Source organism: Alosa sapidissima, chromosome 12 (genome assembly GCF_018492685.1).
Source record: "Alosa sapidissima isolate fAloSap1 chromosome 12, fAloSap1.pri, whole genome shotgun sequence".
NCBI classification, from domain to species: Eukaryota; Metazoa; Chordata; class Actinopteri; order Clupeiformes; family Clupeidae; genus Alosa; species Alosa sapidissima.
This window is the reverse complement of record NC_055968.1, coordinates 3067501-3080000: the sequence shown is the minus strand read 5'-3', so window position 1 is coordinate 3080000 and position 12500 is coordinate 3067501. Positions and strand designations below refer to the sequence as shown.

General features: G+C 45.2%; 1 protein-coding gene across 6 annotated transcripts in view; it reads left to right on the top strand.

Annotated features, from left to right (window-relative positions):
- The window catches only part of nfia (nuclear factor I/A), a 145909-nt gene that overhangs the window by 121042 nt on the left and 12367 nt on the right, over positions 1 to 12500 (top strand). For 3 of the 6 annotated variants that reach the window (XM_042056182.1, XM_042056181.1, XM_042056183.1), the window contains exons 7-8: positions 2208 to 2258; positions 7460 to 7588. The exons of 1 other annotated variant lie outside the window; for it this stretch is intronic. In XM_042056182.1, coding sequence (XP_041912116.1) covers positions 2208 to 2258; positions 7460 to 7588 — 180 coding nt within the window. The remainder of the gene's footprint in view (positions 1 to 2207; positions 2259 to 7459; positions 7589 to 12500) is intronic. 2 more of the 6 variants (XM_042056184.1, XM_042056186.1) reach the window with 1 other exon arrangement.

The following is a 12500-nucleotide window of genomic DNA, read 5'->3' as shown; positions in this document are numbered from 1 at the left end:
CATGCACACACACCAACTGTACACACTCACTCTCACAAACATGCACACACACCAACTGTACACACTCACTCTCACAAACATGCACACACACCAACTGTACACACTCACTCTCACAAGCATGCACACAGATACACACATTCTGACAAGGCTGAACACACACTGGCAAATGCTTTCAAGTGTCCAAAAACACATACAGTTCGTACATTCCCTTGTATACGGCTTGGTAAGGAGAAGACAAGGTCTGTGTGTGCTTTTGCCCCAGAGTCAACTGCATATGTTTATGTGTATGTGTGTGGTGTGGTGTGGTGTGGTGTGGTATGGTGTGGTCATTTTTCTGGTGTGTGCTACATAAATGTCAATGTGCTTCTCTGTGCAGTGCCAGTGTAGGTTTGGTTTAGATGCTCCCCCTCTGTATTCCTTGCATGTGTGTAAGGTGGTGATCATGACAGGTGTGGAAGTGTGTAGAAACTTCTAGTTTTCTCTATGGCCCCTCTCTATTCTGAGATTACTCACACACACACATTCAGAGGCACACACTTTCAGAGCTTATATCAATCATCACAGCCTCACTCCTCTTTTAGCAAGATACACACACCATAGAAGCTGTATCAGAGCAGAATTGTCCTGTGTTGTGTGTGTATATGTGTGTGTGTGTGTGTATGTGTGTGTGTGTGTGTGTGTGTGTGTACGTGTGTGTGTGTGTGTGTGTGTGTGTCTGTGAGTGTGTATGTGTGTATTTGTAAAGGCTGGGAGGGGTGCCTTTGTGAAAACAGCCGCAGTGCCTCTGAGAGAGAGGCTGTAAATCTGTCCGGTCTGAAGTATGTTCTGTCTCCCTCCTTCACCTGCTCCATGCGCTCCCTCCTTCCCACTCTCCTCCTCTCTCCTGGTTCTTTACCTCCTCCCATTTCTTATTTTCTTCACACTTTTATCTCTCTATGTTTTCATCTTTACAGTTCTCTGTAGCTCTGTATAGCTCCGGTTACTCTCTCTCTCTCTCTCCCTCTCCCTCTCTCTCTCTCTCTCTCTCCACTTCTTCACTTCAAAGACCACTTGCAAAAAGACTGATTTAGCCAGTTTTGTCTTTAAATTGGAATTATTATCAACCACATGTTGATAATATGATCATAATAATTTAAGATGAAAAAACAGTTTGAATTATGGTCATAAATATTTAATCCACTCTCTTTAGATCACAACTGTGTGTGTGTGTGTGTGTGTGTGTGTGTGTGTGTGTGTGTGTGTGTGTGTGTGTGTGTGTCCATGAAACATCTGGACTGGTATGGCTCTGTGGCTCTGTCACCACGCAGCCTCAGTTGTATCTGTTCTCTGAGTCATAACTGGTGGACAGGTAACTGCCCTGAGCACTGTCACCTGATCTCCACACACACACACACACACACACACACACACACACACACACACACACAAACACAGACATTCACACAAGCAGCCCTTCCTGCTGTCTGCCCTGTGCGTGGTGTCCCAGATATGACAAAGACGCTCATGTCCTTAGACAAGCAGATAGCCATCTCCATAACCTGCCCCCCATTCATCCAGCGCCGCATGAGCTCATGCTGCAGTTGGGAAAAGGGGATTCTGCTCAAGGAGAGCTTTCAGAGAGTATAGCTCCGGTTACGCTCGCTCTCCTCAATACCTGCTCAACAATGCCTCAATATTTCCTCAGAGCACAGAATCACAAGAGTAGCCTACCCTCAGGGAAGGGTGTGTGTGTGTGTGTATCAGTGTGTGTGTCTCATTGAGTGTACTTGTTGTGTGTAACTGTATGCATGTTGTAATATGGCAGAGGATGACCTCCATGTTATGGGCCACATATGGCCCCTCTTCTCCTCTCATGAGAAACAAATCTGTATGTGTATGTATGCATGTTGATTATGCACAATGATTATGATTAGCTCTGAGTCTGTGGACTGCATGCCTGTGTGTGTGTGTGTGTGTGTGTGTGTGTGTGTGTGTGTGTGTGTGTGTGTGTGTGTGTGTGTGTATGTGTAACATCAGCAGGCCTTGCTCCTCAGAGCTGGTCAGTCTTGGGAACATGAATGGTTAATTGATGAGGTAATGTGCATTTCTCTGCACTGTATTCACCCTTCCTCTTTTGTTCTTTCCTTCCTTCTCTTTCTTTCTTTCTTTGTTTCTTCCTTCCTTTTTTGTTCTCTTTTTCTTATCTCCCCCTCTTTTGTCTTTCAAAGCTGGATATAAACTGCGTGGCTCGCTAGCTAGTTCGTTCATCTCAAGACAAGGTAATAACACTTCCATGTCCCCCCACACACCCCTTCCCTCTCCCCCCACTCCCTGTTCCTGAACAGGGCTAGTGCGTTGTGCTGTCCAGTCTGTTGTTGACCTGTCCTGTTGTCCTGGTGGCCCCTCACCTTCCCTCAACCCTTACACTCCACCACACCACCATCCAGTGTGACTTTGAGTTCAAATGTGTCCACATGCAGAGGTCCATGAGCCCAATTGCATACTGCAGTCCCACCATGTTGTTTCTGCATGTTGACATCATGTCCATTATAGCTTTGTTGTTGTTGTTGCAGTTGCATCTAGCTGTTGTTGCCCTTTTCTGTGAAGTGGCTTGAGGAAATGTTCATGGATGATGTGCATCAATATTCTCATTTGAAGTCCACCCAAGTAGAGGCTCTCCTGCTGGCTGTGCATGGAGAATGGGAGCACAGGAGAGTGCTGTGGCTCACGTGTCCTTCCTTCATTGCATTGCCGCTATTGCTGCTCTGCTGACCCCAGGGTTATGTGAAGTTGTTTTGTTGTGGTCAGCTGTGTGAGTGAGAGTGAGAGAGAGAGAGAGAGAGAGAGAGAGAGAGAGAGAGAGAGTTGTGCATGTGTGTGTATCTGTGTGCTCTGTTTGTACAGGATAGAATTTTCTACTTCTGAATATGGTGGTCATTTGTTATTTTGCTGTTATAGTTTGCGTCATCAATATATATCAATGTGTCTGTTATGTCTAAAGGCTTTGCTCATCTGCATTTGATCCATAGAGAAGTTTTGGAAACTGTAAAGTGTGTGTGCATGTGTGTAACATGACGTCTGTCTGTCAACATTCCACCTGTGCTGTTGGGGATGCTTAGTGTTGATGAACAGACTTCCAGACCCTAGCTGAAGGTCACCTACTGTAGTCTAGAGATCAAACTTAGTGGTTATCAGGTAGATTGTTCACAGGTGTTCACAGGTGCCTGCTTTTGTTTGTTTCTTTGTTTTTGCAGGATTGTCAGTTTGAAACCAATGATTATGTTTGAATAATGGGATATACTGTAGCATGGATTGTTGTTATAATTGCTACAATTCACTACAACATTACAACAGAAAACATTACTGACTAAAATGTTCATTCATTTTCTTCTCAACTGTTCATCAGTGTCTATTTCTCTTCTGCAAAGAAAGTTGAATAGGTCTCAGCCTTGATTGTGGGCACTTGTTAGGGGGCACCTGGATGTTTTAAGGAAGGCAAGATGATAAGTGAAAGGAGAGAGAGAAGAAGTAAGGTTATCGACACAGGCGACAGAGGAGAGTTGAACAGTTTCAAACAAGTTAAGATTACTTGGCGAGAGAAATTGTGGATACAAGACTGAGGAGAGAGCAGATTTAAAGAAAAAAGGCAAGGCAAGACTGAGAGAAAGACAGACCCAGTAACAGATCAACTGACAGAAAGTAACAGAGATTGAGAGGACGATTGTGATGCTGGATACAGTATAACTGAAAGAGAGATAGAGAAAGAAAGTGAAGAAAAATGAGAAAACGAGAGAAAATTATGGAGACTGAAAGAGCTAGAGAGGACAAATAGAGAGATACAAGACACGAAGGAGAAGAGAGAGTGACAGAGGGAGAGAAGGATAAAGAGAGGAATGTAGGGAGAGGGCGAGGAGGGGATGGGACCATGTGAGTGTTGGCCGTGCTGCAGCGCCTCCGAGTCCCTGATTGATGTGGTGGGCAGACGGCGTTCGCATCAGGACGAGACGGATAGACAGCGTCCGTGAGGCAGGAACGCTCGATAGCCAATCACCTCGCGCTAGTCCAGCTACCTGTCAATTTGTCAGAGAGGAGGAGAGAGAAGGAGTGAGAGAGCGAGGGAGTAGGAGCAGTAGAACAGAGAGATGGAGAGAGAAAGAAAGAGAGAGGAGGCAACAGACAGGGAACAGCAGTGTGTAATAACCGAGCGGAAGAGAGAAAGTGCTGAGTAGGGCTGCGCTTTGATTCCAACTGACAGAACCTTTTCAAGTGTTCATTACTCACTCCAGTTCCTCAGGCCCTGTAGCAGGAACACAGTCAGTCAGTCACACACACACACACACACACACACACACACACACACACACACACACACACACACACACACACACACACACACACACACACACAACACACACACACACACACACACACACACACACACACACTGATGCAATCACACAATCACACAATCAGAATCTCACAAACACATACTCATAAATACTGTACATAGCACACATGCACACATACATACATAAATGCACACACACACACACACATTGAATCACACTCATCCATTTATACACATACTGTATGCACAACAAGCACACAAGAAATGTATATGAATATATACATACTATCAGCCATAGACACACACACACACACACACACACACACACACACACACACACACACACACACACACACACACACACACAACTGAGACACACACAAACTAAAACTCAAGCAGGTGCACATACACAGACATGCTCACATATTGTCATGTACGCAGCTAGACACAGAAGACTTTCCCACCAGCCACTTGGGACATTTCTCTTCTTCTCTCTGAGTGTCTCTTGTGTGGTCTCTTGATATTGGGCTTACTGAACAGTCCTTTCCTTTCACATGAATACAAGCATCCGTGCTCCACATATGAGGCTGGGGTGGACCTGAATGAACTCTTTCAAATGTGAACTTTTAACACTAAGCGAATCAGAAAACTTAAGTGATGCCTCTTTTCCTATAGGTTTCATAGTACATTGGAAATGTGTGTTTACGTAATAATTTGTCTGCTGTGTGTGTCTGTGTGTCTGTGTGTGTGTGTGTGTGTGTGTGTGTGTGTGTGTGTGTGTGTGTGTGTGTGACACAGATGGAGAGAGAGAGAGAGAGAGAGAGAGAGATTGTACATATGAGTGTCTGTGTTGAATTGTGTGTGTGTGTGTGTGTGTGTGTGTGTGTGTGTGTGTGTGTGTGTGTGTGTGTGTGTGTGTGTGTGTGTGTTTGTTGGCCTTTGTTGGTATGTTTGTCCATGACCAGTGAATGTCATAGTCCTTGTTTATGTGGTTCCTTCTGCAATTTCAGTAAAACTTTGCCGAAGTTTGTCACACCTTTGAAAGGCAGAGAAATCTTGACAATTCTGACTGGCAATTCTCTGTCAAAATGGGCAATTCTGCACACCTCTCTGTGCATCTCTCCCTCTCTTTCTCCTACTTTCCTACTTTTAGCCTGAAATGGGAAGGAGTCTGCAAGGGCTGAAGAAACCAAGACTTCTCTAGACATCCCCCCAACCATGCAATACACACATTTTTAATTCTGTAACACACTGGCCCACATATACCCCCTTGAGTGGAAGTAACACAACCCAAATAAAGTGCTCTGTATGCCGTAGACTCTGTGAATCACTGAAACCTTGCGTGAGATGCATGCTGTCATGCTGTGGAATGCGGGAATGCACGTTTGCTTCTTATACAAGTCAAAAGGAGGCGTGTGGACAAGAGGAGAAATGGAGAGGGGGTGGGGTAAAAAGATTAGGAAAAGGTTTATCCTGAGATGATTGAATTTTGGCAGCTAAATTCATTTGGTAGCGCTGTATGAACTTGTCTCTGAAGCTTAGGAAATAGAGTGAGGGGAGGGAGGGGGGTGAGTTTGGATGGACAGATTCTCGAGTGAGGGCAGCTTTTATTTGCTGTATCAGGGAAAAGACAAAACAGACCAGACTAATAGTCATTAGTGTAATTAAACATCATTGTCTTTTTTAAAGGAAACGTGTTTCCTTGTTTCTTTAACACAAACGTGAATTCCTATCAGGGGAATGTATATTGTCACACCAAATGCTTACAGCATTTGTAAGAGCTATGAATTATAATGTAACAATTTCATATCCAAGTAAAAACAGTATTATATTCATCAAATGGATTGCGATGTATACTTGGATACCTTTAAATAAACAAAACACGTATAAATAACAGACAAAGAAAAACAGCAATGCAACCCTTTAGCATCATATTTCAAATACAGTTAAAGTTATAAAACTCTTTGAGTGAGTGAGGCTTGTGGATTGTGGAGAGGAGACTGACTGACAGTGTGTCTGCATGATGCCTGCTGAGGGTCTGGGGGGTCCTCCTCTCAGTGGTCTATGCATGTACAGTAAACCTCCGCTCATGTCAACTGGGCCCGACAGACAGGGCTGCCTGTTAGACTGTGAATGTGTGCCAATGCTGTGTGCTTCTGCAATGCCCCTCCTAACCTGTCTCCTCATCATCTGCCTCTCACCCCCACCCTCTCTTTTGATCTTCTGTCATACTAAACTCTTCACCCTCCTCATCCTCTGTCTTTACAGTCATCATTTCAGCCATCCATCCCCATGTGGCCTGACCTGTTTTTCATTCATAGTCACTTTTTAAAAGTGTTTTTAAAATGTATCTTTCCGATCACATTATATCATCAACTAACTTCTTGAAAATAAGCAATAATAGAGTCAAAATAATAAATCAGTCATCCCTCCATCAGTCTGTGACATTAAGATCATGCTCTCATAGCTATTATGAATGTTCAAGTACACTCAGTTTATGAGTCACATCAGTTTAACTCCCAGAAGATGAACAGAAACCTTGTTTGTCTCTTCAGAACTGCTCTATAGCCCAGATGGATTGGGCCACAGTGAAAGTGCAGTACACCACAGCTAAAATTAGAGTGTTCATTTTCTTAATTGAATGGATGTAAATTAGTCTCTAAGTTAATGTTTTAACTCTGACCTACAGTACTGTCACAAGTAGGTACTCATTATTGTTTGTTGTTTGAAACATTTCTGAAGCTTCATAGAGTTCATAGAGTACTTTAAATGATTATACTTATTTTGTCAACATATTTGAGGTCTTGTATTTGAACCATACAAGAGAATCATACTTCACTTAATGTTAATGCACACAACTAATGGTAAATGCATATCTGAAAACTGTCATCAGAGAATAAAGGCACTGAAGGTACAGATAGGAAGATGCGCTAGAACGCTCCCACTGAAAACATTCCCCCCAGTAATGGCGTAGGCTCCCGGGGCGTCCTCACACACACGCCCCCTCTCCCCCCGCCCCGCCCCCCCCCCCCACCCCCCCTCTGCCGCTCTCTCTCCCTCCCACCTGTGCTGCAGGCTTGTGTCTCCATGTCCTTGCATTATTAAATTGCACTTATCAATCATTCTTGCCAGGGATGCCATCGCCTACCACATTAAAGAAGTCAGAGAAGTCTGGTTTCAGCAGCCCCGTGCCTGCGCAGAGCTCCTCCCCCCGAACGGCTTTCACACACCATCATCGGCCTGTCATTACAGGACCCAGAGGTGAGGTCCCACTCAACCCCCTCACCTCCCACCACCAGCACGCCAGAACAGCTCCTCTTTTTGCCCCTCTCTCAACCCCACCCACTTCTCCCCACTGTTTCTGGACTCCCGGCCTCAACACGGCAAGAGGGGGTCACTTCCCAGCACACCGCTCCTGTGTGAGCACACAGCTGGCCCGCAGGGCTCATGATGGTGTGTTGATGTGTGTGTGTGTGTGTGTGTGTGTGTGTGTGTGTGTGTGTGTGTGTGTGTGTGTGTGTATGTGCATTTCCCCATCATGGTGGTTCCTGTGTGAGTGTTAAGGCATTTTTGTTGCTTGAGGAGTTATCCACTGATTATGTGACCAGCTAAAGCCTCTAGCCCTGCACCCTGGCCAGCCATATTTGTTTGCATTTGACATAAACACTCATCCACACACTGTGGTCTGGTGCAGCCTCAACAGGGCTTGTTGTGCTTGTTTGATCAATGAGGTGCTAGCATGGTCCTGAGTCCAGCTCAGAGTCCTTTGAGCTCCCCTGTGTGGGATCACCACCGTAGGTAAACCTGGCAGATTATAAACAGACAGGACCTTGAGTTCTCCATGCACTGTCGCTTGACAAAATCTCTCAGCTGTGACAGATTAAAAAGAAAATAAACTCTGCTTGACCCCCTGGATTGTGGAAGACGTGGGAGGGGCGCTATGCGTGCAGCTATTCACGGCACTCCATGTCTCACATTTCCAAGCCGCCAGCGATCACTGGTCAGAGCCGGCCATCCAAGGTCGCTGAGCATAACGGGAATATTGGAGAGCATCCATTATGGAATATTACAAAACATCCATCAAAATGGAGTAAGTGTTGCTATGAGTAAATTCAGGGGTTGTGTGAAAAAACAGAGGGAGAGAGGGAGAGTGAGAGCGAGAGAGAGAGAGAGAGAGAGAGAGAGAGAGAGAAAGTTGTTAGACAAAGGGCTAGCCTGGTCTGTCTCAGAAAAGAGCATTCAACCTCTATACACTGCAACATTTGTCTTTATTAATGCATTCCATCTGTTATGGAATAAAGGGAGAAAATCAGGGTGCAAGTGCACATTTGGAAGATTAAAGGCTTGATATACAATAATATTTTGACCTAAAAAATAAAAGCCCATAAGCTGAGAGGGTGAGAGCAGTGGGATTAGGTTGTGTCAGTAAGTGGTATCACTGTCAGATTTGGGATTTTATGTTTGACACTGATGAAAAAAATGCCAGGCTTCAAACCACACAAGACCAGGTTGTCATTTTATTTGTCCGAGAGCAGGGATCCTGTAATTGATTTAAAGTAATCTTGGTTTGGGGCCGCACATAGAGGACCCCTCAGCTGATGATGTAAAAACATTTACTCGCCGATCTCTCTCTCTCTCTCTCTCTCTCTCTCTCTCTCTCTCTCACTCTCTCTTTCTCTCTCTGTCTGTCTGTCAGTGTGGCAAAGCTAGCATAGTTAGGACCTGTTGCTGCCTCTCCTCACAAAAACACGCCAGCCAAATAAAAGAGTCTTTTATCACCTCCTGCATTACTCCAGTAATCCACCGCCTGGATTGTATATCTTCTTCAAGGGAAGTTGGCAGCCAAGGACCAGGAGAAGAACAAGGGGGGAGAAAACTCAAAAGATGCAGGGGGGAAATAAAATCAGTGAAGCAATGCGATTTGCAAAGTGGAACTAATCCTGTGCTTTATAATGCGATGGCTGCAGCCTTAATGCGGGCACCGCATAGTGACCGCTCTCCACTCCCCTTCTCTGGCTCCCCTCTCCCCTGTCCGCTCCACTGTACAGCCCAGCCTCCCTGTCAGTGCCCGATCTATATTTGCCCCTCAGATATGTGTGTCTCTCAGAGCCCCCCCAGGTTAAAGGCCCCCACTGTCCTTGTGCGTCTCATTTCTCGGTGGTGGGGGGTTGCATGGTTGATGGTTGTCTGCATTTTATTTCCTTACTTGAAGAAGAACTTCTAGTTCCACTGTCTCTTATTTCAGCTAAGAGACTCTTATGTATCGCCATAGTCAGTCTGTCAGCGAAGCATAGGTTATAATGTCAAGTGACAGCTAAACGCAACAAAAACAGGCTGGTCAATTGTTTGTTCTTTTTTTATTATTACAGTATCATTTGTTTTTCAGTGGACTGTCAAACTGTGACACCTTGCTTTTTAGGGTTCTTTGTAGCAGAGACTGGCTTGTACATGTAATAGCTACACAGTGTTTGAGCACTCAAACACTGGGTTCAGTGAATACAATGGATGAGGGAAGGCTGCTCTTGCTTTGAAGAAACAGTCCACATGAAAGGGACCATAAACAGCATCTGATGCATCTGGTGAAGTTGGGTGAGAATGTGTGCAAGAGGTCAGGAATAGACTCTGCACCATAATATTCTGGAAAGTGTCCAGGAAAGATATGGTCAACCACTGGAAAGTGTATGCATGTGTGTGTGTGTGTGTGTGTGTGTGTGTGTGTGTGTGTGTGTGTGTGTGTGTGTGTGTGTGTGTGTGTGTATGTGTGTGTGTGTGTGTGTGTGTGTGTGTGTGTGTGTGTATGTGTGTGTGTATGTGTGTCTGTGTCTGTCGGCCCACAGAGTTGAACAGAGGAGCTCAAAGCAGTCCAAAGGCCCTGTAGAAGCAATGTCATTGTGAGCTACACCCTGAAACACAGTGAAACTTTGGTTACTCGGCCCGTCTCTGGCCAAACATCCATCATTAAATGATGCACTACATGATGTAAGCAAGCCATTTAAGTAATTGACAATCATTCTGGAATGCATTTAGTTGCCAAAACAGAAAGAGAAAAAATAGAAGAGATTTTTTTTATGTTATGACCGACTAGTCCATTTGCATAATTGACACTGGATGTCTGTGACAGCGTTAAGTTGCACTAAGGCGTGCTGGTAAGGGGCCAGAGACATGATGGGTGGTCACTCAGCCTGCTGCAATTCCTTATCTTCCTCCAGGGCAAAACCCACAGTGAGCAGCTGAATATGAGAGCTACTTTAGCGATACATGAAGAGGCAACCCTCCATCACTGACACTGACTTAAGTAGGCCTGTGGAGCCTGTGCTGTCCCAGAGTCAGGATCTTTCTGAAGCATTTCTTGATTGATTTCCAAGCAACCAAAAGATGGTTGGTAGCCTGGTAGCACGGTGGTGTGTTTAATTCATAGTTTTCTTTGGCTTTGATGTGTAACATCTTCTCGTCTCAACATGTTGCCTCCAGAGAAAGCACAGCTCAGCCAACTGGCTCCACATCTTAGGAGTGCCCGGCAGAAAGCACATGTGCACCAAGTGTTTCATTACGTTTAAGGCTGAGGTTATGGATGGTGTCGCTGATTTTCGGAGAGTTAGTTGTACGCAGTGCCGCTCAGTCTTCCTGTGACCTGGAGTGCTCTCTCCTCAGTAGGAGACAAGGTGGGAATGGCTCTGTCCCTCTCTACCGATTTGTCTTTACTGCTTCAAGGCCACGCCAACAAATGCTATACAAAAGAGAAACGTCTGAGAAAGAAGAGAAAATTGAGGCAGATCCCAAGAGAGACAGTGAAAGTGATGGACAGATGGTAGAAGAAGGCAGAGAAGGGGATGGAGGGAGACATAGAAGGAGCAAGTCAATACACACTGATAGAGATATGCAAATGTGCATGCGTGCGTACGCGTGTGTGTGTGTGTGTGTCTGTTTGAAAGAGAGAGAGAGAGTGAGAGAGACAACCACCAGCGGACCCAGGCAGCGGGTGTAATGGTGAGTCATGCTTGGGGTCAGTACAGCAGTCACTGCAGCACTGCCTCTAAACACATACCTAATTCAATAGAGCAGTCTGCTCTTAGTGGGTGTGTCACTGTGCTTGAGCTTATATGGCCAAGTGCATGTTTGTGTGTTTGTATGTGTCTGTGTGCATTGGTGTGTGTGTTTGTTTCTGTCTGTGTGTGTCTGTGTGTGTGTGTGTGTGTGTGTGTGTGTGTGTCTGTGTGTCTGCGTACATGTGTTTGTATGTGTCTGTGTGCATTGGTGTGTGTGTTTGTTTCTGTCTGTGTGTGTCTGTGTGTGTGTGTGTGTGTGTGTGTGTGTGTGTACGTGTGTGTGTGTGTGTGTGTTTGTGCATGTGCGTGCATGTGTGTGTGTGTCTGTATTTCAGCGCAGTCTGTTGGAAGTGTGGTTTAGGGGCTCTACTCCCTGCATCTGCTCCCCCCGCCCAGAGCTCTCTAAAGTTCACATTCCTGACTTCAGACAAAAGACAGGACATGAAAAGACGGAGCGAGGGATAGACAGAGGAGAAAGAAGAGGGAAGGGCAAAACAGAAGCCATCCATTCTATTATTACTGTAAATACAATGCCTACATTGCAGCCATGGCATCCGCCGTTTCCAGTCACCCCCTATTGACAGAGCCATAAATCACAGCAAACTTAAGTGAATTACTGCAGCACTGAGCTGTGGCTTTAACAATGTTTATGTAGTATCAGCTTACCATCTTCTCCCACCCCAGCCCCTGGAAAGAGAGCTTGTTGCTGATATTGAAAGGTTAGGGTTGGCTGGTGGGGCGGGAGGGGTGCACAGACTTATTAGTTGAGCCATAATAGATCACAGCTTAAAGACCGCACACCGTCAGGCTCAAGCATTATACTAATAACCAGTAACCGAATATTACCTCGATTAAGAGCAGGGTAATTAGATTGTGCCGGTTACAATTAAATAGCTGATAAGCCTCAATCCATTACAGTACTGTCAATCTCAAACACACATACACATACACATACACATACACATACACACACACACACACACACACACACACACACACACACACACACACACGCATTGTTTGACCATGCAAACTCCACTATGATGACAGCTTGAAATGTGGACAAAGGTGCATGAAATGAGGCATTTTATTCTGTTCTCTGCAAATGTCATTGGCTGAGTGAGTGA